Source organism: Babylonia areolata, chromosome 20 (genome assembly GCF_041734735.1).
Source record: "Babylonia areolata isolate BAREFJ2019XMU chromosome 20, ASM4173473v1, whole genome shotgun sequence".
Classification (NCBI taxonomy): domain Eukaryota; kingdom Metazoa; phylum Mollusca; class Gastropoda; order Neogastropoda; family Buccinidae; genus Babylonia; species Babylonia areolata.
Genome location: NC_134895.1, coordinates 4,829,151 through 4,853,233, shown reverse-complemented (window position 1 = coordinate 4,853,233; position 24,083 = coordinate 4,829,151). Strand labels below are relative to the sequence as shown.

The 24,083-nt window shown below is 38.9% G+C and overlaps 1 protein-coding gene across 3 annotated transcripts in view; it reads right to left on the bottom strand.

Moving 5' to 3' along the window:
• Nucleotides 1-603: 603 nt before the first annotated feature.
• Nucleotides 604-24,083, bottom strand: part of LOC143294909 (protein phosphatase 1 regulatory subunit 42-like) — a 29,445-nt gene continuing 5,965 nt past the window's right edge. Inside the window, exons 5-10 of one of the 3 annotated variants that reach the window (XM_076606427.1) lie at nucleotides 23,446-23,680; nucleotides 22,220-22,345; nucleotides 21,037-21,132; nucleotides 19,247-19,343; nucleotides 11,752-11,844; nucleotides 4,948-5,085 (exon numbers count right to left, since the gene is read on the bottom strand). In XM_076606427.1, the coding sequence (XP_076462542.1) occupies nucleotides 11,769-11,844; nucleotides 19,247-19,343; nucleotides 21,037-21,132; nucleotides 22,220-22,345; nucleotides 23,446-23,680 (630 nt within the window). In that variant the 3' untranslated portion in view covers nucleotides 4,948-5,085; nucleotides 11,752-11,768. Of the gene's footprint in view, nucleotides 5,086-8,885; nucleotides 8,908-11,751; nucleotides 11,845-19,246; nucleotides 19,344-21,036; nucleotides 21,133-22,219; nucleotides 22,346-23,445; nucleotides 23,681-24,083 lie in introns of all 3 variants that reach the window. The other 2 variants (XM_076606428.1, XM_076606426.1) reach the window with 2 other exon arrangements.

The following is a 24,083-nucleotide window of genomic DNA, read 5'->3' as shown; positions in this document are numbered from 1 at the left end:
TCTGCTGCAGTCTCAGCTCGGGCAGTCCACAGGGAATAGTCAATCCTAGGTCGCCATATGAGGCCACACACAAGAGTAAATCCTGCTCTGCTGCCGAGTCATCTTGGTGGTGTTCAGTAGTGCCAGTTCTGAGTGTGTGTTCCACACCCCCACCTCCCTGAGAACCATCATCACATCCCTCCAATGACAGTCCCCCATGAATCTGCTGACACCAGAGACCTTTGACAGGACTCACCCAAAGCATGGAAGTGGATGGGGGTTAGACCTGAAGCCACAGGGTATGAAAGGCCACAATTTTTGCAATATTGATGATGAATGGGGGTGATGATGATGACTGAACTTAATAGTTTAATCTGACATGTACACATAATCTAACTTTTGATGATAAATGATGATGATGGTTGAACAACAGTCTGACATGTGACAGGTAATCTGACTCGACTCCATTCTACACTTTTTAGTATTTTTACATCCATGATGTACACACTTTCATATCATAAACCCAATTTTGTGTGTGTGTGTGTGTGTGTGTGCAGCTTGCAAGATATTCTCTCAAAAATAATAATCAGCAATCAAGACATCAATGTTTATCAAAACATTTTCTTTATTGATATATCTTGGGGGTGGGAGACAGGAGAGGGGTGGGGGAGGTGTCTAATGACTCAGTCATGGCATGGACGGATCAGGACATGATCTAATGCACACCTTCTTTCAAAACTATCAGTACTGTCCACAATGCTCAACAAAAATGTACAGAAGATCCTTGCTATACTGAACTCTGGATTGAGGGAACATAAATGAATTCAAAATAAAGGGATTCATAGCAATTAGGACATAATAATCCCTCATACCAACATACTTCTCATCAAGGTCAGTTTTCAGGATGGATTATCTCATTATATGAATGAGTATTCAGTCAGTCATCAGTGTCCCCCCTCTTCCTCAGCCATCAATACTGATTTAGGAATCATTTTTTGTTGTTTAGCTGTCCACCTTTCTAGATGGTATCTGATTGATGGTCAGGTATATTTTCAGTCTGGTGGTTAATATTGATTACTCCACCACTTTAAGAAAAAAACAACAGTTTACATAAAATGGAATGAAAACATATACTGTTTGGAATGCTCATGTGTGTCACAATACCTGAAATTCCACTATATCCAGTCACTAGAAGATTTTGAGAGACACTGCTGCTTCTGTATTTGTAGAAACAAGTTTTAATACAGGTGAGCATTTACCCCTCTATTCTGGCAGCCATGTACCATTCTATGAGAAGGTAAAACAGAAAAAGTAGTCACTGACTGTAACCAATTGTAAACAAATCATGTTGATTCACAGCATCCATATCTGCTTAGTGGATACCAATAACATACAACTATTAATTCATCTTTGATCAGCTATACTTTCTTTTTTAATCAAAGAAATGATGTTGACCATGTTCTGTTTAACAACACATCTCCAGTCATTCTAGGTGGCTGTAATGGGTGTCTTGTTACTGGCTGTTTTTCAGTTATCTTCTCTGGAGTCAAGTCCATCTACAGAAATGGTTTAACTGAATAAAATGACACTTTTATGAAACACAATATTGTGTAACATTACCAAGCCATTACCCTGATAAGTCATGCTAACAAGAGAGTCAGAAAGGTTCAAGGCCCCACAACTGATGTCGGCCATTTGGGCAGAGAAAACATCCTCTTCGTCTACAGCTCAGCACAGGAAAATGGGGCTCAATCCTCACCTTCCACCGTTTTAACCTTTAGGTACCCATTCATGGCTGGGTGGAGTAAGGAAAACGGGTAAAGTGCTTTTCCCAAGGACACAACACCATGCCGAAATGAGGCCTCCCACCCTCATCACTGGTAACAAGACAGGCAATATCTTATAACATGACCAAGCTGTTACTGGGATCAGCTAAGCTAACAGGCTGTTGAGCAAGAGAAAAGGAAACCAGCAAGCTGAACAGGCAGACCAGTCCATCAAACAGTTCTCAACATCTGAAGACTTTCAGATTCCACAAATAAATTACATGAACACAAGCAAGCAGGACAGCAGCTTCGAAAGTGACTGTCTTTCTGTGAAATATCAAAACAAAAGCAAGAAGTATGTACAACAGGTGAAAGACACAACAAAACAAAAACAGATTTACCAATATATTTGCTTTGGAAATTCATTTATCTGAAGAAAATTAATAGCAGTTTAACACACACACACACACACATAGACACACAGAGTACATGCATACACACACACACATGTACTGCAAGCAAACATGCACACATGCATGAACAGCATCTAAATACAACATGATAAAGCACACACACACACATATATATATGTATCATAGCATGTATATATATATATATATATATATATATATATGCTCACTATGTAAGCTGTATAAAAAGTATCTGAAATACAGACAGTATATATAATACATATTATATTGTATCTAAAATACAAACCATGATAGACTAAAGTAATAATACTGCAATGCTAAATAATACTGACATCAGACTGGTCAGAGAAAAACAGAGATTACTGCTACGGGGGGGATGTGTCAGTACGATTAATACTGATATGGCAGACTTAGGGAATGGTTTTGGTGCAGTTCTGTTAAAGCAACCATTGTTGCACATTATGTTGGGCAAGTTACGCATGCTTCTAGGAACTTCGCCCATGTACACAGTGACCTAATGTCCTTAGTGAAAAGCTTCAGTTTCAAGGAGATGTCAAAGTGTGCAGACTGATCCATATAAGCTACACTACATCTGCTTAAAAAAGAAAAGAAAAAAAGTAGTAGATGCCTGACCTTTGCATAAACCCAATGAGGTGGTCAGGTCCTGAGAAGAATACATCAGTCCACTCCCCCCACCCAAGCCCCACACACTTCAAAAACAATAGCAAACAAACAAAATACACCAAAAATGTACAAGGTCTTAAACAAAGCAAACAAACAACGACAAAAACAAAGAAGAGGAAGAGGCTGACGAAGAAGAAACAAAGACCCAGCAGATAAAAGTGAATTCTGAACAAAACAAAACAAGTGTATGCAACAAACATTTTACATATCTGAAAAATCGGTGTTTAGTTCACATGATAAAACACTGGTCATTTGTGAGTCTTAAACTATTATTGTTTTGGGAACTTTTTTTTGTTGATGTTGTCCTTTTTTTTTTCTATTTTATTAACAAAAAAGCCCAAACAAAAAACAACAACAACAAAAAACCAAACCACAACAACAGGAAAACACAATGACAACAAAAACAACAACAAAAAATCCCAATGGGTTTCTCTGTGGATTATTCTTTAAATGTGTGTAGGGGGGGGGGGTGCATGTGTGTGTGTGTGTGTGTGTGTGTGTGTGGTGTCTGTATGTTGGGGTATGGGGGGGGGACGGAGGAGATGCAAGGTGGAGGGGGCAGGGTGTAGGGGGGGTCTGCGGGGCAAAGAGAACAATTTCACCCTGTTACATATGCATGTGTGTATGTGTGTGCAAGCATTGTATGTGTGTGCAGCTATGGGTGCTGGCTGACGTACGCTCCCGTGACACCACCAAAATACCAGCTTGAAAACACTCCATGCTATCTTTGTCAGATCCATTTAGAGCTTACAAGAATACACGCGAGTGTGTGCACACACACATACAGCAGCACTGTATCTTGTGTTTAAAGCATCAAACACAGTTGAAGAAATCAAGAGTTTTGGAGTGGACTGGTAGCAGCAGGAAGTAGGGTGTGGGGAACAAACAAGTAAACTATTGACTTGAAAAAAGATGTAATTTCACTCAGTACTCTCTCTCTCTCTCTCTCTCTCTCTCATTCACACAGACAGACAAGTGAATGGATATTCTTATAAAATAAAAATATGACAAAATTACACATCCATAGCAATGGGGGGAAAAAAGGCCAAAACAAATCTATAACAAAATCATAGCTAGAAACTGACACAACATGGAACTCAACAAAAAAATTAATGATTATGTGATTCAGCCTTTACTGTGAAATAATCTGGCATATATGTTTTCTCTCTTTTCACTGATCCTTACAATGATTATATATATTTTATCAATTTATGAAAAACAAATGTGTAGATATCTTTATTCTGAATAAAACTGTGCACACCATTGAAATATGATAATATCACATATTTCCTAACAACAAATAAATATGTACATATACAAGCAGACCAATATTATGACTGAAATAAATATCAAAGAAACATACCATCCAAATACATACATTTTATACACCTTTTCAGGCATATCCCCCCGATGTGTGAACACAACATTCTGTTCAAACAGGTTGATGTGGGAATGCAGGGAATTTTAATCAGAAAACAGAAAAAGTCATAACACCAACCATATCTCTCTGCCACATACAGTCTTTATAATCATTTCATGAAAATAACACTGCACTCTCGTACATTAAAAAAGAAAGAAAAAAAAAACCCCGGAAAATTCAAAATATTGTGGAAAAAAAAAGGGGGGTGGGTGGGGGGGACCCACTAAAAAACCACCAAAAAACTAAAGTGATATTGTGACAACTTTAAATCTAGTTTATTTACTTCTTTCAAAAAAAGAAAAGACAAGAAGCGAATACTGATAATGAAGACAGTGACTGATTCTGAAAAAAAAAGTTTTTAATGAACACAGTGACCAAAACAGGGAATTAAAATTAGTTTGAAAAATAGCTTTCAGTGAAAAAAACAAAAACAAAACAAAACAAAAAAACAAACAATAATAAAAAAACAAAACACACAAAAAAACAACCCTACAACAAAACCCATGATTCCTTCAGTGCTTTGCATCAAAGTTTCCACCAAATGAAAGAGTGTTGCTTCACGGTACTGTGGTTCCAACACTGACTCCGATGGATAACACAGTTGTTTGTATCAATCAAAGTTCCCACATGGAGTCAAAAGGATGACGCAGTATCACAGAGTTTAGACATCAGCTACAGAGGGTTGACATGGCCACTTGTGTCCAAGTTTCCACACACTTCAATGGTGATGCTCATGAGGGGGCGCCTTCGCTCTGGTGCCGACAAAACAGGGGGCTTCCTGTACCCGGCATAGCCATTGGGAGCACTGCAATGAAACACCACAGCTTGCGTCAGATACACAGCTTCTACTGATCTCTTCATTAGCTGGTATTATCAAAAATGTTCTCATTGAAGAATATTCAAATAATCTTATGTGTATGAAATGGAAAAAAAACACCAGAATTATAATCAGTTGAATCTTGTCTGTATTACCTAAACTTGCAAAGTACAGCTAAATAAAAAATGCACTGTTTTGGCCCAGCAAATGTGCACTTAACAGGAAAAAAAGTGTTATAAAGTCATATATATAAAGCTGGTCTTCTGTTGTGAGCCTTTACAAAACGACAAAAAATGAAGAAAAAAAAGAAAGAAAAAGAAATGGGGAATTGCATTACCCTGAATGCACCATAATTACCCTATAAATTAAATGAATGCAAATCAAAAATGTACTCTGAATACAAATAACCTTTAATATGCCAACTTAATTATTGTCATTATTGGTATGATACAGGCATTTATTTTTCAACTATCTCTTGAATTTGTTCTTGCATCTGACAATTGCCCTTTTAAGACAAAAATAAATAATGATGACTTTTACTGTGCTGCTATCTCACATCTATTACATGAGCCCTAATTGTGTACGAACCAATTAACAAAAAATGTGCACATACATACGCAAGCATGCACACACACACACACACACACACACACACACACACACAGAGCATGCATGCAAATATAAACACTGACAGGCAAATTTATGGCTGAAAGTCAGACCTAAAAGCTGCGCTAAACATTTAAGGGCACCTTAAAAGCAAACAAACAAAAACAAACCAAAAAAACAACCCCAAACAAAGAACCCCCACCAAATATGTGTGGTGTTATTGAGAAAGAGATAAATAAATAAATGATTATCAATATGTATATATTTTTGAATGAATAAATATATGACTAAATAATTATTTCTCTCTCTCTCTCTCTATGTATATATATAGAGAGAGAGACAGAATTTCTGTATTATCAGTTATATGTTTGTAAAGAATCCAATAAAAGCTAAAACGCTTTTCATATTGAATAAATGCCAGCTACAGTAAAATGTTTTATGTCAGTTATGTTTCAAAATCTGTGAAAAGAAAAGATCTAAGAACGTTTCAGATCAGATAAATATATATTTTATGCACATAGTTAAATAACTAATTTGAAATCCATGTCTTTTAGATAATTTTTATGCTAAATAAACTCAAGCATTAAGTAACAATAATGAAGCATCTTTCAATGCATTGATCCTGCAGCAAAACACACACACACACACACACACACACACACACGCACACACACACACGCACAACACACCCACATACAAGCAATAAGCAAAAATGTACATAACCAGATTGTGAAGGAAAAATTGCTTCCAGAGCAGAGCATGATCAACACACAGATATTTTGTTCACACTAGCCATAATAGCTGCAATGAAGAAAATTTTAATGACAATGATAACTGCAGGGAAAGTTGTTGCTGAAGAAAGCTTACCTTTGTTGGGGGGAAAAAAACAAAAAACAAAAACAAAAACAAAAAAAACAGGAAAGAGAAGAAAAGAAAGAAAGATATACAATTATTGTGCATGGTGCTGATTTAAAGAGTACTGAATGAACTCTTATGGTAGGACTCAACCCCTTGAACAACAACACAGCCATCACTTAACCAAGACCCAAGCTGTAAACAGCTTGCCCTTGAAGGCATCAACCAATCGGGCGTTCGACTCAACTCTGCTCTCAACTACCAACTGTTATGCACTCGGTCTCTATTGATTATCTATTTGCTAATCACAAGATCTTTTCTGAAACTGTCATGCTACAAGTCGCATCAGCCAATTGGACGTTCAACTCTACTCTGCTCTCAACTACCAACTGTTATGCACTCGGTCTCTATTGATTATCTATTTGCTAATCACAAGATCTTTTCTGAAATTGTCATGCTACAAGTCGCATCAACCAATCGGGCGTTCGACTCAACTCTGCTCTCAACTACCAACTGTTATGCACTCGGTCTCTATTGATTATCTATTTGCTAATCACAAGATCTTTTCTGAAATTGTCATGCTACAAGTCGCATCAACCAATCGGGCGTTCGACTCAACTCTGCTCTCAACTACCAACTGTTATGCACTCGGTCTCTCTTGATTATCTATTTGCTAATCACAAGATCTTTTCTGAAATTGTCATGCTACAAGTCGCATCAACCAATCGGGCGTTTGACTCAACTCTGCTCTCAACTACCAACTGTTATGCACTCGGTCTCTATTGATTATCTATTTGCTAATCACAAGATCTTTTCTGAAACTGTCATGCTACAAGTCGCATCAGCCAATTGGACGTTCAACTCTACTCTCAACTACCAACTGTTATGCACTCGGTCTCTATTGATTATCTATTTGCTAATCACAAGATCTTTTCTGAAACTGTCATGCTACAAGTCACATTACTCTACATCACATCAAATTGTGGAGTACGTGTCGGCCTTGTGGTAACACGTCCGCTCAGGAAGTGAGAGAATCTGAGCATACTGGTTCAAATTCTACAGTCGCCAGTATTTTCTCCCCCACCACTTGACCTTGAGTGGTCTGGACGTTAGTCATTCAGATACAGTGATAAACTGAGTCCTGTGTGCAGCATGCACTTGGTGCATGTAAAAGAACCCACGGCAACAAAAGGGTTGTCCCTGGCAAAATTCTGTAGAAAAATCCACATCAATAGGAAAGCAAATGACACTGCAGGCAGAAAAAATACCCCCAAAATGGGTGGCGCTCTCAGTGTAGCAACACACTCTGAAATCTGTTGTAACAAAAGAGTAATACAATACAATAATTTTTCAAATCTAATACAGTAAATATTTCTTTTAAGCACACACTTGAGGGGAAAAGTGAAGGAGAAATGGGAAGCATTAATAATATTGCAAAAAAGAAAAGAAGAAGAAGAAAAAAAAAGAAGCAAGACATGTGCAGTATTCATCTCCTTGGCAACAGTAAACGAACACAAGGAAAGAAACTGACGCAACAGACATTAAATGCCTCACATTTCAAGGTAAATAATTCACATTTAAAGTCAGCTGTCATATTTTTTCCCCCAAACAACCCAAATTATCATTAAACTCCTGAATTCAATTTTCAAAATAACTAATCTCATAGAATCATTTGAACTCCATAAATTTGTCATTTTCTTGATTTATCTATTCAATTACTCACTCATCTGTTTGCTTATTCATAATTAATGCATTCAATAACTAATTTCTTTTCTTAATGCATTTAAGAAAAATGATGTCAGAGACAAAATGTTTTAGCATTCATAAATCTCTGTGGGTTTTTTTTGTTTTGTTTTTTTGTGTGGTTTTCCAGCAAGTCAAATGTTATCATCAGCATTTGAAGGGGAAAAAATCTCAACAGACAATTCTTCAGTTGGAAGAAACGTTGTGGGGTCCCCCTCTCCTTTCTTGCCCTGCCCCCCATCCAGTTTAGTTCATTTCATCTTAACAAAGTTCCAGAGCACAAAAGGAGGGGGGGGGGGGGGGGGGAGGGGGAGGGGAGTAAAGTCATTGCACATGTTGAGCTGGAGACAGGCACTCGATCAGTGAACACACAACACCAATCTTTTGATGCAACCAAAAGAAGACTCAATACATAATATGCCTCACACTAGCCTCAGACATTGCATCACTTGGGCTGTACCCCCCCCCCCCCCCCCTCCACCCCACCAAGAAGTAACAAGTACACATTTACAGGAAGACTATAGACAGGTTCTACCCACTACAAGGTCATGGGCAAGAGGAGCCAGGACAGCGCTAAGCCATACTCAGTCTTCAGAAGACTCTTTCCTGCAAAAAACAAAACAAAACAAAACAAAAAAAACATAAACGCTACGCTTGAATGCTGCAGTAAAGAAAATGCCATGAGCCAGCCAGTAAAACCGGCATAATCAGTTGTTTAGGATTCGCTGAGTCCTGTGAAAACAAAGAAAAGAAAAGAAACAGACCAAAAAAAAAAAAAAAAAAAAAAGATCTAATAAATCATTGTAAACTACAGCACAAGGTGGCTTGGAGAAACATATTACACGGGTATGGATTTTGGGTGCATTGTAAAATGTACACAATGAACAGAGACATCGATCCTGCGTGTTCATTACAAACAACCCTCACATTCTGCCCTTTGCCTTACTGCCATTCATGATGCTTTATCATAATGACTATTTATTATGCTTTATCATAATGACTATTCATGATGCTTTATCATACTGACTATTCATGATGCTTCATCATACTGACTATTCATCATGCTTTATCATAATAACTATTCATCATGCTTTATCATAATGACTATTTATTTATCATCATGACTATTCATGATGCTTTATCATACTGACTATTCATGATGCTTTTTCATAATGACTATTCATCATGCTTTATCATAATGACTATTTATTTATCATCATGACTATTCATCATGCTTTATCATAATGACTATTCATGATGCTTTATCATAATGACTATTTATGATGCTTCATCATAATGACTATTCATGATGCTTTATCATAATGACTATTTTTTATCACAATGACTATTCATGATGCTTTATCATAATGACTATTCATGATGCTTTATCATAATGACTATTTATGATGCTTTACCATACTGACTATTCATGATGCTTTATCGTAATGACTGTTCATGATGCTTTATCATAATGTCCATTTATGATGCTTTATCATAATGACTATTTATGATGCTTTATCATAATGACTATTCATGATGATGCTTTATCATAATGACTGTTTATGATGCTTTATCATAATGACTATTCATGATGCTTTATCATAATGGATGCTTTAATAATGACTATTCATGATGCTTTATCATAATGACTATTCATGATGCTTTATCATAATGACTATTCATGATGCTTTATCATAATGACTACTCATGATGCTTTATCATATGACTATTTTATCATAATGACTATTCATGATGCTTTATCATAATGACTATTTATGGTGCTTTATCATAATGACTATTCATGATGCTTTATCATAATGACTATTCATGATGCTTTATCATAATGACTATTCATGATGCTTTATCATAATGACTATTTATGGTGCTTTATCATAATGACTATTTTATCATAATGACTATTCATGATACTTTATCATAATGACTATTCATGATGCTTTATCATAATGACTATTTTATCATAATGACTATTCATGATGCTTTATCATAATGCCTATTTACTCAGTGTATCCTGGTGCTGTTGCTAGTGTCTCTGCAAGAGTTTTTTTTGTATGTGAACCCTATCCCCATGTTGTTTTTTTTTCGTTTGTTTTTAAAAAAAAGAAGTTATGATTCTGTTATTCTTCAGTTTGCCAAGTCCTTTACACCAGAAGACAGTTTCGTTGATTTGAAACACTGTGCAAAGTCAGTGGTGTTCTGTGGTAACCCTTTTCCTCTTCATGATAAGAGACTGTTCATCTGATATCAATAAGCACTGTTAAAATCAAATGAGAATTTCATACAACAGCCAGAAAACTGAACACTCCCCATAATGTTGATACTTGATAATCAACAGATAGTTATGATCACTCACACTTACAGAGGGTTTAGAACATTGAAAGACAAAACTGGACACGTTCCAATTAAAGACAAAACTGGACACATTCGAGCCAATGTGAATACATAAAAATCATTGTGATCTTTCTATGGCATGTACTCTTGTACAAGCTACGCTGCAAGAGAAAGACGTGTTTTGGTCATCCAACATGCCCAAAGAATGTGGGGCAAAAGTAAGAAGGGAAAGACAGAGAGAGGAGATGGTGAGGGTTAATGGGAGCTGAGGGGGGGTGCAGGGGTAGTTGGGGTGCAGGGGGGTGTGGGGGAGAGAGAGAGAGAGACAGAGAGAGAGAGAGAGAGAGAGAGAGAGAGAAAGTAAGAGAGTCATACAGAGACAGAGAGAAACAGAGAAAGAAAAACAAAACTGGATTAATAAGTAAAAAAAAAAACACACCACACACACACACACACACACAAACTACTACTAACTCACGCCTTTACAATCAAAATACCACTGCCATCAATTATTAACACGCGCAAATATTGAATCAAAAGCTCCATTTCCACACGTAAAGCTACACACAGGTAAGATAAAAACAAAAGGGGAAATTTGGTGATCTAAAAGTAGAAACTTCATCTGTGTGAAAATGAACAGGACAGTTCCAAAGGGTACAAATCATTTCTGGTGATATTCAGATCCACTTTGTTTACGTGAAAAGATGTTTATTTAATCAACAGCATAAACAAACTGTGACAAAAATGTGACAGAGTGCATGAAAAACCAGAGAGAGAATTGAGAAAAGGGGTTTAAAGGGAACTTAACTGGAGAAAGGCAAGATAAAAGTGCAAGTGCACACATGCATGCCCCTGCGCACATATGTGTGTGTGTGTGTGTGTGTGTGTGTGTGTGTGTGTGTGTGTGTGTGTGTGTGTGTGTGTGTCTGAGTGTGAGTCTCTGTGTGTGTGTCTGAGTGTGAAATGAAATATTCACAGGCACATTACAGGTAAAAAGCAAACACGTTAAAAAAAAAAAGGAGGTAAGTCTCAGGCAAATACCAAAAGATGAAAAAAAAGTCTATGAGAATACAACATGCGGCAAGAGCACATCAGGCTTACAGCAGTACAGGCCTCATTCATAGATAGCCTTTGTCGATATTAAGTCGAGGTGTCAGTACGCTCAGAAATCGATTATTGTCAATAGCAGGCAATCTGTGGAATAAAAGACACCAAATCAATGGCTAGCTAATTAAATCAGCTCAACTGTTTCTTTAAGACAGAAAAAAAAAGAACTTGCACAGAAAGCTATATTGGCAGAAGTTTTTACCATTATGATTGTCCTATTTGCAATACAACTCTGGGACATACTCCAGACAGGTAAGAATGATAGGTAAGAGGCGACACAGAGGACTGCTCATGGAGAACAAACAAACGTATTACAGATATGTAAACAATAACCCCCACCCACCCCCACCCCCTTCCCACCGAAAAAGAACAGAGTATGGCTGCCCACATGGCGGGGTAGTTCATATACAATGTGCAAGTGACTGAAACTTGACTGAATGACAAATGAATGATGAGCGCCCAATGGAAGCAGTCAGTTGGCTATACCCAGGTAGGCAGCCTGTTGTGCTAATGACTCCCGTGTTTTTAAAGCACTTTGAGCTTGGTCTGTGATTGAAGACAGATGTTATATTAGCAGCCATTTATCATCATTATCTCTCTCTTACACACATACACATGCACACACACACACACACACACATGAAAGAAATAAGACGCACAACTAAGAGACCAAATCAAACAAACTTTTGTTGAAGATTCAGGTCATTTTTGTCTCTTCTGGTGCTGAGAAAAGGAAAGACAACTCGATGGCAGGAGTGGGAATGGTCAGTACAGATGGGGAGAATGAAGCACTCAAAGGGAACGAAAAAAACCCATGACAGGCCTCAGATATTAAACGAGACAATTACTGTCCATACTATCAATGACGAATCAAAGAGAGAGACAGTGGAGGGGCGAGACCACTGAATGAGGACCACAAATAATGAAACAGAATATCTGCTGTGCAGACTCATATTTGCTTTCAAATTGTATATATGTATATATATATATATATATATATATATATATATATATATATATATATATATATATATATATATATAAAGAAGGACAAACATCAATTCATGTTGTTTCGCAAAAGAAAAGAATGTGAATATGGACTCAGAGTCTAAACTTTAAGATCCCAAGCAAACACTGCATAATCAACTGAACGATAACGAAAACAAAGACAACAAACAAAACACCAGCCAATGCACCTCTCTCCCCATTTCACACTACTGCTGGTTTTTATGACAATGATTTTCATTCCAAACCTGTGTGTGTGTGAGAGAGCATGTATGTGCATGTGTGCATGTGTGCGTGCGTGTGTGTGTGTGTGTGTTCACTTTGACCTAAATATCAAATCATAAACTGTGATATGACTATTACAACAAATCCCCATAAAAAAACCAAAAACAAAACAAAAACAAACACAGAGCTATCTCACTGATGTGTGTGTGTGTGTGTGTGTGTGTGTGTGTGTGTGTGTGTGTGCGTGCGTGCAAACATGTGTATGTGGTTGCGCTAATTCATGCATGCCTGAGCATTTCTGTGTGTGTGTGTGTGTGTGTGTGTGTGCGTGTGTGCGTGTGTGTGTGTGTGTCCACGTGCAAGCGTGTATGTGATTGCACTATTTCATGCATGTGTGAGCATTTCTCTGTGTATGTGTGTGTGCAAGCATGTGCATGTGGTTGCACTAATTCATGCATGTGTATGTGGTTGCACTAATTCATGCATGTGTGAGCATTTCTGTGTGTGTGTGTGTGTGTGTGTGTGTGTGTGTGTGTGTGTGTGTGTGTGCAAGCATGTGTATGTGATTGCACTAATTCATGCATGTGTGAGCATTTCTGTGTGTGTGTGCATTCATGTGCATGTGCATGTGCTGTATATTAATTCCATTTTGGGGTTGAAATTCCAGGATTCCCAATTACGTGATCACCAGTCACTTCCAGTTGGTGTGGTGCTTGGAACACAAACAAATGACTTCAGGATTTGGCAAACATACAAGTGTGCAGCAGAAAGGTAAACCTGCAGTGAAATTTGGAGGATGTTTTGCTTTCTTAATCTTTGTATTCATTCAATCACATGGTTAAAGCTTATTCAGGCACAATATTTTATGTCATAAGTTAACAAGAACTTAAAAAAACAACAACAAAAAACATCAAAAAACACCTTTACCCTGAAATGATCAAAAACATCTAATGAACAATAAAAACTGCTGAACCAAAATATCTAATGAGCTTGTCTTCTCTCTCTCTCTCTCTCTCTCTCTCTCTCTCTCTCTCTTATTATTTTATTTTATTTTTTTATAATTTCATAAAAAAATATGACACATACAACACACGTCTGTCCACAAAGCCTCATTCATCATCAACTCCTTTTTGATCTTTTTAATTCATTTTCAATTCATTTTCCACCTTTTCTGACTTATTTGTATTACTTATTTGTATGTTTGCAAGATCCTGAAGGCACAACCTGAAGGCACAACCCTTTTTTTTTCCTTTAAAAAAAAATCTTTTGATCAGTCAAACAGCAGTGGGAATGGGTTAAAATAAGCAATGAACCACATGCTTTTACCTTGGCCTATTCTGTAGCTGACAAGTGACTACCTCTGAAGACAGTACAAAGAAGGTAGGTCCACTTATTGAACACAGTTACCACAGTACACGTCACTTTATCAACACAAAAGAGGTCCACTTATTGAACACAGTTACCACAGTACATGTCACTTTATCAACGCAAAGAAGGTCCACTTACAGAACACAGTTACCACAGTACACGTCACTTTATCAACACAAAGAAGGTCCACTTATTGAACACAGTTACCACAGTACACGTCACTTTATCAACACAAAGAAGGTCCACTTATTGAACACAGTTACCACAGTACACGTCACTTTATCAACACAAAGAAGGTCCACTTATTGAACACAGTTACCACAGTACAGGTCACTTTATCAATGGAAAGAAGGTCCACTTATTGAACACAGTTACCACAGTACATGTCACTTTATCAACACAAAGAAGGTCCACTTATTGAACACAGTTACCACAGTACATGTCACTTTATCAACACAAAGGAGGTCCACTTATTGAACACAGTTACCACAGTACATGTCACTTTATCAACACAAAGAAGGTCCACTTATTGAACACAGACCACAGTACACGTCACTTTATCAACACAAAGAAGGTCCACTTATTGAACACAGACCACAGTACACGTCACTTTATCAACACAAAGAAGGTCCACTTATTGAACACAGACCACAGTACATGTCACTTTATCAACACAAAGGAGGTCCACTTATTGAACACAGTTACCACAGTACATGTCACTTTATCAACGCAAAGAAGGTCCACTTATTGAACACAGTTACCACAGTACACGTCACTTTATCAACACAAAGAAGGTCCACTTATTGAACACAGACCACAGTACACGTCACTTTATCAACACAAAGAAGGTCCACTTATTGAACACAGTTACCACAGTACAGGTCACTTTATCAACGCAAAGAAGGTCCACTTATTGAACACAGACCACAGTACACGTCACTTTATCAACACAAAGAAGGTCCACTTATTGAACACAGACCACAGTACATGTCACTTTATCAACGCAAAGAAGGTCCACTTATTGAACACAGTTACCACAGTACACGTCACTTTATCAACACAAAGAAGGTCCACTTATTGAACACAGTTACCACAGTACATGTCACTTTATCAACACAAAGAAGGTCCACTTATTGAACACAGACCACAGTACACGTCACTTTATCAACACAAAGAAGGTCCACTTATTGAACACAGACCACAGTACACGTCACTTTATCAACATCAAAGAAGGTCCACTTATTGAACACAGTTACCACAGTACACGTCACTTTTCACAAAGAGGTCCACTTATTGAACACAGTTACCACAGTAACCCATTTATCAACGCAAAGAAGGTCCACTTATTGAAACAGTTACCACATGCCGTCACTTCATATCAATTGCAAGTGACGTGCTTACAGAATACAAATGTGTACCCCATGTAAGTCACTTTGCTCAACCAGGTAGAGCCTGTTGCGTATACTCCGTGTTTTTAAAGCCTTGAACTTGTCTGTATTATGACAATTCATATACAGCAATTTCACATTATATCACTACACACTACACATACACACACACTACAACACACATGAAGAAATAGATGCCACTAAGAGACCAAATCAAACCAACTTTGTTGTAGATTCAGTCATTCCTTTCATCGGCTGGAAAGAAAGACACTCATGGCAGGATGAATGTCATACAATGGGATAGAGCACTCAAAGTAACAAACAAACAGACAGGCCTCAATATTAAACAGCAAGTTACTGTCCATACTATTCATTGATCAAAAAGAGAAGTAGGCAACACTGAATGAGACCACAAATATGAAACAGAATATCTGCTGTGCGACCATATTTCTTCAAATTGTAATAAGATGTCATATATTAAAGACAGTACAAACATCATTCATTTTTCGAAACAAAAAGAATGTGAATATGGAACCTCAGAGCTAAACTTTAAGATCCCAAGCAAACACTGCATATCAACTGACGATAACGAAAACAAAGACAACAAACAAAACACCAGCCAAGGCAACCTCTCTCCCCATTTCACACTACTGCTGGGTTTTATGACAATGATTTCATTCCAAACCTGTTGTGTGTGTGAGAGAGATGTATAGTGCATGTGTGCATGTGTGCGTGCGTGAGTGTGTGGGTGGTTCACTTTGACCTAAATATCAAATCATAAACTGTGATATGACTATTACAACAAATCCCCATAAAAAAACAAAAACAAAACAAAAACAAACACAGAGCTATCTCACTGATGTGTGTGTGTGTGGTGTGTGTGTGTGTGTGTGCGTGCGTGCAAACATGTGTATGTGGTTGCGGCTAATTTATGCATGCCTGAGCATTTCTCTGTGTGGTGTGTGTGTGTGTGTGTGTGTGTGTGCGTGTGTGCGTGTGTGTCCACGTGCAAGCGTGTATGTGATTGCACTATTTCATGCATGTGTGAGCATTTCTCTGTGTATGTGTGTGTGCAAGCATGTGCATGTGGTTGCACTAATTCATGCATGTGTATGTGGTTGCACTAATTCATGCATGTGTGAGCATTTCTGTGTGTGTGTGTGTGTGTGTGTGTGTGTGTGTGTGTGTGTGTGCAAGCATGTGTATGTGATTGCACTAATTCATGCATGTGTGAGCATTTCTCTGTGTGTGTGTGTGCATTCATGTGCATGTGCATGTGCATGTGCTGTATATTAATTCCATTTTGGGGTTGAAATTCCAGGATTCCCAATTACGTGATCACCAGTCACTTCCAGTTGGTGTGGTGCTTGGAACACAAACAAATGACTTCAGGATTTGGCAAACATACAAGTGTGCAGCAGAAAGGTAAACCTGCAGTGAAATTTGGAGGATGTTTTGCTTTCTTAATCTTTGTATTCATTCAATCACATGGTTAAAGCTTATTCAGGCACAATATTTTATGTCATAAGTTAACAAGAACTTAAAAAAACAACATCAAAAAACATCAAAAAACACCTTTACCCTGAAATGATCAAAAACATCTAATGAACAATAAAAACTGCTGAACCAAAATATCTAATGAGCTTGTCTTCTCTCTCTCTCTCTCTCTCTCTCTTATTATTATTATTTTTTTTTTTTATAATTTCATAAAAAAATATGACACATACAACACATGTCTGTCCACAAAGCCTCATTCATCATCAACTCCTTTTTGATCTTTTTAATTCATTTTCAATTCATTTTCCACCTTTTCTGACTTATTTGTATTACTTATTTGTATGTTTGCAAGATCCTGAAGGCACAACCTGAAGGCACAACCCTTTTTTTTTCCTTTTAAAAAAAATCTTTTGATCAGTCAAACAGCAGTGGGAATGGGTTAAAATAAGCAATGAACCACATGCTTTTACCTTGGCCTATTCTGTAGCTGACAAGTGACTACCTCTGAAGACAGTACAAAGAGGTAGGTCCACTTATTGAACACAGACCACAGTACATGTCACTTTATCAACACAAAGAAGGTCCACTTATTGAACACAGTTACCACAGTACATGTCACTTTATCAACGCAAAGGAGGTCCACTTATTGAACACAGTTACCACAGTACATGTCACTTTATCAACGCAAAGAAGGTCCACTTATTGAACACAGTTACCACAGTACATGTCACTTTATCAACGCAAAGAAGGTCCACTTATTGAACACAGTTACCACAGTATACATCACTTCTTCAGGAATGGCAGAGAGTACAAAATGGCATTAACTGTGGCAAGATGACAGCAACATATGTTCACATGCTCTGATATATTTCATGAATGATGAATGTTTTGAGACACATGTATCTAAACATAAATTGCACAACAGAGACCCTTTTTAAAAAAAAACAACAACATTTTTTCTCCTTAGAGAATGAAAAGCTGGAAAAACACTAAGTGTATGAATGTGGGTGGATGCAATTGTGACTGGAAGGCAGAACACACACACACACACACACACACACACACACGCATACACTGAAACAGAAAAATTATACACAACACTAGAAAGGAAAGCCAATTTAACTGCTGTAACACACCCAACTCAACCTTTTGTCAAATCAAACATGAATGAGGCAAAGCAGAATAATTTGCACATGTATTTTTTATGCTATTCTATCAAAACAACATAAATTAAATGCATGTAACGTTGCCAGCTACCCAATGAGAGTGTCAATGTGTGTGTGTGTGTGTGTGTGTGTGTGTGCATGGTAGTGTGCATGCATGTTTTTATATATGTGTACATGTGTTTGAATCAAAACATACTTTGTCACATCAATGACAGTATATGTGTACACAATAACAATAATCAAAATGAGAATGATCTGTATTCATATAAGACCATATCATCATGTGTGTGAATGTTGCCTTTTTCTAATAAAATCCAAATGTCAAAATATTTTCAAAATTCACTTTTTAAGAGGTTTTAAACAATTACATATAGTAATACACTTTGAATTTCTGTTGTCTTAAAGACAAATTCATATCCAAATAAGGCCATAATATTACAACAAACATAAACAAATCTACATTTTGCTGGTGACAGTTTGAGCAGTGTACTCTTGAGTCCAAAGATTATAACTGTAACCCAACCTGGTCACTAAAACCAACCAAGACTAACACGAGACCATCGAAGACTACACCCCAACGGTGTAGCTGAGGTATTCACTAGCCTACACACACACCTGTACCACAACCCACCAACTAACGGTCAAAAGATTCCTTTTCTCAGAATCCAAAGTTTCAACTTCCTGTATCACTCCTGCTGTTGAAGGCGGTGGGAAACCACTGGAATGTACAAGAAAGTTGAAACTTCTGATCCTAAGCAAGGGAATTTTTTTTTTACTACAAATATGTATCCATATTCAGTCTTCAGCAATGAACCAACTAAAACCGTCACAGTTTCTTACTTGGCGCCCAGTATGCCACTGCGAGGCTTGGAGGAGGCTCTGGAATCTCCAGAGCTGTTGCGTGACAGAATGTCCTCAAACTCCTTGCGAGGCAAACCTGCAAACACAGACAGAAATGATGAGAGAGAGAGAGACACTGAGAAAGAGAGAGAGTGAGAAACAGTGAGAGAGAGAAAGAGAGATGCGGGAGAGAGAGAGAGAGACAGGAGGGAGAAAGACTGAGACAAAGAGGGAGTGTGTGTGTGTGTGTGTGTGTGTGTGTGTGTGTGTGTGTGTGTGTGTGTGTGTGTGTTCTGCACAGCACAAACATATATATTCCTCTCAGATTTGATACAAATCCTCCATCTTGTGATCACTGAATGCTACCTGATCTCAACTATATAGTGAAGAAGCAAATACCATGTTTTGTGAAACCATGCAATGAAGAGAGGGCACAATTCAAGGGGATGCAATCTTCTACATTCAAGGGAAGCAATGCATCCTGGGCAATTAATGACAGCACAGTGCACACTCTTGGTTAACTGCCCATCTACTGTCTCATGCAGGCCAATGACCACAACAAAACGAAACAAAACAAAGAAACAAAAAAATCACCCCAGTCCCCCTTTAAAAAAAAAAAGAAAAGAAAGAAAAACACACACTGAATATAATAGCTGCCTGACATGTTTGGTGCAAAATGGCACCTGTAGTGTCTGAGTGTCACTGTGTGGTGCTGTCTTGGCAGATCATGTTTATAGGCACACAGTTAAGAACAAGCACCATAAAATTCGGACCATCAGCCACAACTTTCCCCTTCAACTATGACCCCTGTGGCTAAAATCATGACACAGCTTGCTTGTGGATTTTTCTGAAGTTGTGTGGGTTTTCCCACTGACATGTTCATGTCAAATCAAGTGTTGCCATCAGTCTCCAGTCTATTTTCAAATTCACGTTAGCTTTCGAAACTGGTTCTGACGCTTCGTGAATTAAAAACTCTCTGTAAAAGTGTGCTAGTGTTAAATGATCAAATTTTTCACTCCAAAGTTACACATGGCCTTTACGCACATGAAGCATTCAGGTGATCACCCTGGCTCAGACAACTTCCATCATGCTGAAAACATGAAGCAACCCTTACCATGCAGCTTTCCAACTGAAGGAGACTGAACTGGCCATTGGTTTTTGCACTTTTTTTTTTTTGTCTAACATTTGCGGCTTATAAACCACTGCAGTTTAAGTGTGAATAAATTCCCAATCTTTAAAAAATTTAGGGGATGCGGATTACATAACAATGCCCTAAACAGCCCAATTTTTACGGTATGTACCTGAGTGGTAAGCGTCCCACAGTATGGATATGAAAGCCGAAATGAAGATGGCTTTTCTTTTCTCTGTTCCCTCTCCCTCTTCTGCCTGACTGCTGGATGCTTCCAACACTGGCCTTGCTCCTAACTCACCTTGCTTCACACTCGACACCATCACACCCAACAATGAACGAAAAGCTTCGAAAGGTGTGCTGCCAATAAAACATGCAACAGTGCAGTGTCCTAGAACTGACAGCTGTCTGGTTTTTGTGCTGACAGTCACACAATACACAAACACGGTGACAGAGTTCTATTTATTTGAGTGATATACTCTTTTATTTCTAAAGTAGAGATTTGAGTAAAACAGAAAAAAAGGAAGCTATTTACTGAAGAATCTAAGAGATGTTAATTGAATGAATAGTTACGTGAAAAGTTTAAATCTTTACACTGGCACAGTTCCTACATTATTTTATAAGCTCGCCACTTCAACAGCCAGCAATGATTTCAACTCACCTGGCATGAGGTAGCCTGAGATGCCACTGGAGACACGGTTGGGAGCACTTACTGGAGGCAGCTCATGCCCTTTGGAACCTTTAATCCCACCACCCACTGAAAAAAACATGTGTGTGGGCCAGTTTCAGTTTCAAGGAGGTAGCAAAGCATGCAGACTCACACGTGTGTACATGTGCAGTACAATGAATCTTGAGTGACATGAAGGGGAGAGGTGTTATTTTCAATCTGTAATTTGCTATCTCAGTACATCCTACTGTCTTGGTTATCCCCCAGCTTTATTTATTTATTTATTTATTTTTGCACAGTGTTTTGAATGACATTGTGGAATGGACCAGAGAGCATACATATGACGTTTGTAAATGATGCAAGTCCTGCACATAAATGATATCAGTCAAAGCATATGATGTCTTTATATGTTCATTTGACACAAAACGTTTACACAAATGATAACAATGCAGAACCACCACCACCCTCACCCCCTACCCTTTATCAGTGTTGATTTTTTCCCCTGCTGGAAGTACATAATGCTAATATGATGCCGATACTGTAATGCCACATCATCAGTGTTAAATGGTGCATATCCTGATTCAGCCAACACAGAACACTACTTGCTGAGCTCAGTGGTAACAGTTACTTTGTAGCTGAAGAAGACTGAACAAATGTCCCTCTCTGTACTGGAAACCCTGCACAGTGTCACTCAGTCCAGAGAGATACAGACACCTACAGTGCTGTTCATGAAATCTAAGCAACCTTCTCAAAGATGTACCCATCAAGTGGATGACACTAAACGGTGTGGTCCCAGTCTGACAACCTGGTCCCATGGCCCGCTCAGCTCTTGGCAGGAGCCAGGAGGGTGCTGAAGACCCTCAGTGCTATACCTTGGGAAGGGTTCAAACCCACAGCTTCCTTGTCAGCAGCCCATGAGTGCTGAGCAGTTCAACACAGAGGCTGACTTTACAGAATTTGCCGTTGTTGTACTGGCACACTTCCAAAGAATTTATGCAGAAGACACACACACACACACACACACACATAAACACACAAACACACACATACAATACACATATATACACACAAGCACCAATCAAGCCACACAGCCACTAAGGAAATCTCTCTGGAGCAAATGCTTTTATGAAGTTTTGTGTGTGAACACAAATTCATCAAACAAGGTTACGCCCTGTACCTTCTGTCAGAAAAGACTGCTGTCTTGTGATTTCGTCTCGCTTCTTCTTGTTGGTTTCCCTTATTTCATGCCAGTTCCTCAGAAACTGCCGGGCGGTGTCTGTGATTTCTTTCCCGTCCAGCATTCCTGTCGAGATGCACAGCACTTACAGTGTTAGACCTGATGTAGCATTCAGCGTCACAGTGATGTCAAACATTTATCTCATGGATTTGATTTACTTCATAAAATAATTCCTTGATGTAGTGATTTTATAAGGTCTGTTAATTTAATGGTATATCTAATAACTCATATAGAGATTATGAAAAAAGCATACATGCATATATGCACAGACACTGATTCATTGTGATATATTTCCCATACCCATACAAGAATACACTCACATACACATCCACATCCACATGGACTCACACACAGGGCAGCAAACATAAAGGTGCATCATCAACACAACACACACACATACACACACACACACACACACACCAAACACACATACACTCATCAAAAACACACACGAAAAAGACACACACACCACATCCACACACACGAAAAAGACACACCCACACCAAACACACACACACTCACCAAAAACACACACACAAAAAGACACAGCCACACACCTTACTTTCTACACATGACGATGATGCCTTCCTTGTATTTAGGCTTGTGGCACAGGGGGTTGCCCAGTACCTCACCAAAAACATTCACCACAAAGACCCCCCACCCCTACACACACACACACCTAGCTTTCTACACATGACAATGATGCGGTCCTTGTACTTGGGCTTGTGGCAGAAGGGGTTGCCCAGCAGTTCACCCAAAATACACACCAAAAAGACCCCCCGCCCCCATACACAACATACACATACCTAGCTTTCTACACATGATGATGATGTGGTCCTTGTATTTAGACTTGTGGCACAAGGGGTTACCCAGCAGCTCACCAAAAACACATACCAAACACACACACACACACACACCAATAAGGCCAACCTCCCCCCCTCCCCCCCCCCCCCCCTACCCCCCCCCCACACACACCACACTCCCACAAACCTAGCTTTCTGCACATGATGATGATGCGGTCCTTATACTTGGGCTTGTGGCACAAGGGGTTGCCCAGCAGCTCACCATAAACACACACCAAAAAGACACACACACACACACATACACACACAAAGACACACACACACACAGCACATAAACACACATACACCCACCCCCACACCCACCTAGCTTTCTACACATGACGATGATGCGGTCCTTGTACTTGGGCTTGTGGCATAGGGGGTTGCCCACCAGCTCCAGGCGCCAGAGGCGGGTCCAGGTGGCCAGCAGCTGGGAGAGGTCCCGCATGTCGTTCAGCTGGTTGTCGGCGGCAAAGAGCTGGGTCAGGCTGCGCAGGTCCCTCAGGTCGCTCAGCGACTCCAGGTTGTTGCCCGAGACGTTCAGCACCTCCAGGTGACCCTAGGGGGGTACAGTGCGCACATTTATTTGTATCACTCTTTTTTGTCACAACAGATTTCTCTGGGTGAAATTCGGGCTGCTCTCCCTCAGGGAGAACACTTCGCTACACTGACAGCGCCACCCTTTTTTTTGCATGTTTTTCTGCCTGTAATTTTTTTTTCTTCTCCTATCAAAGTGGAGTTTTCTACAGAATTTTGCCAGGGACAACCCTTTTGCTGTCATGGGTTCTTTTACGTGCGCTAAATGTATGCTGCACGCGGGACCTCGGTTTATCGTCTCATCGGAATGACTAGCGTCCAGACCACCACTCAAGGTCTAGTGGAGGGGGAGAAAGTACTGGCGACTGCCGATGTGATTTGAACCAGAGCGCTCAGATTCTCTCGCTTCCTAGGCAGATGCGTTA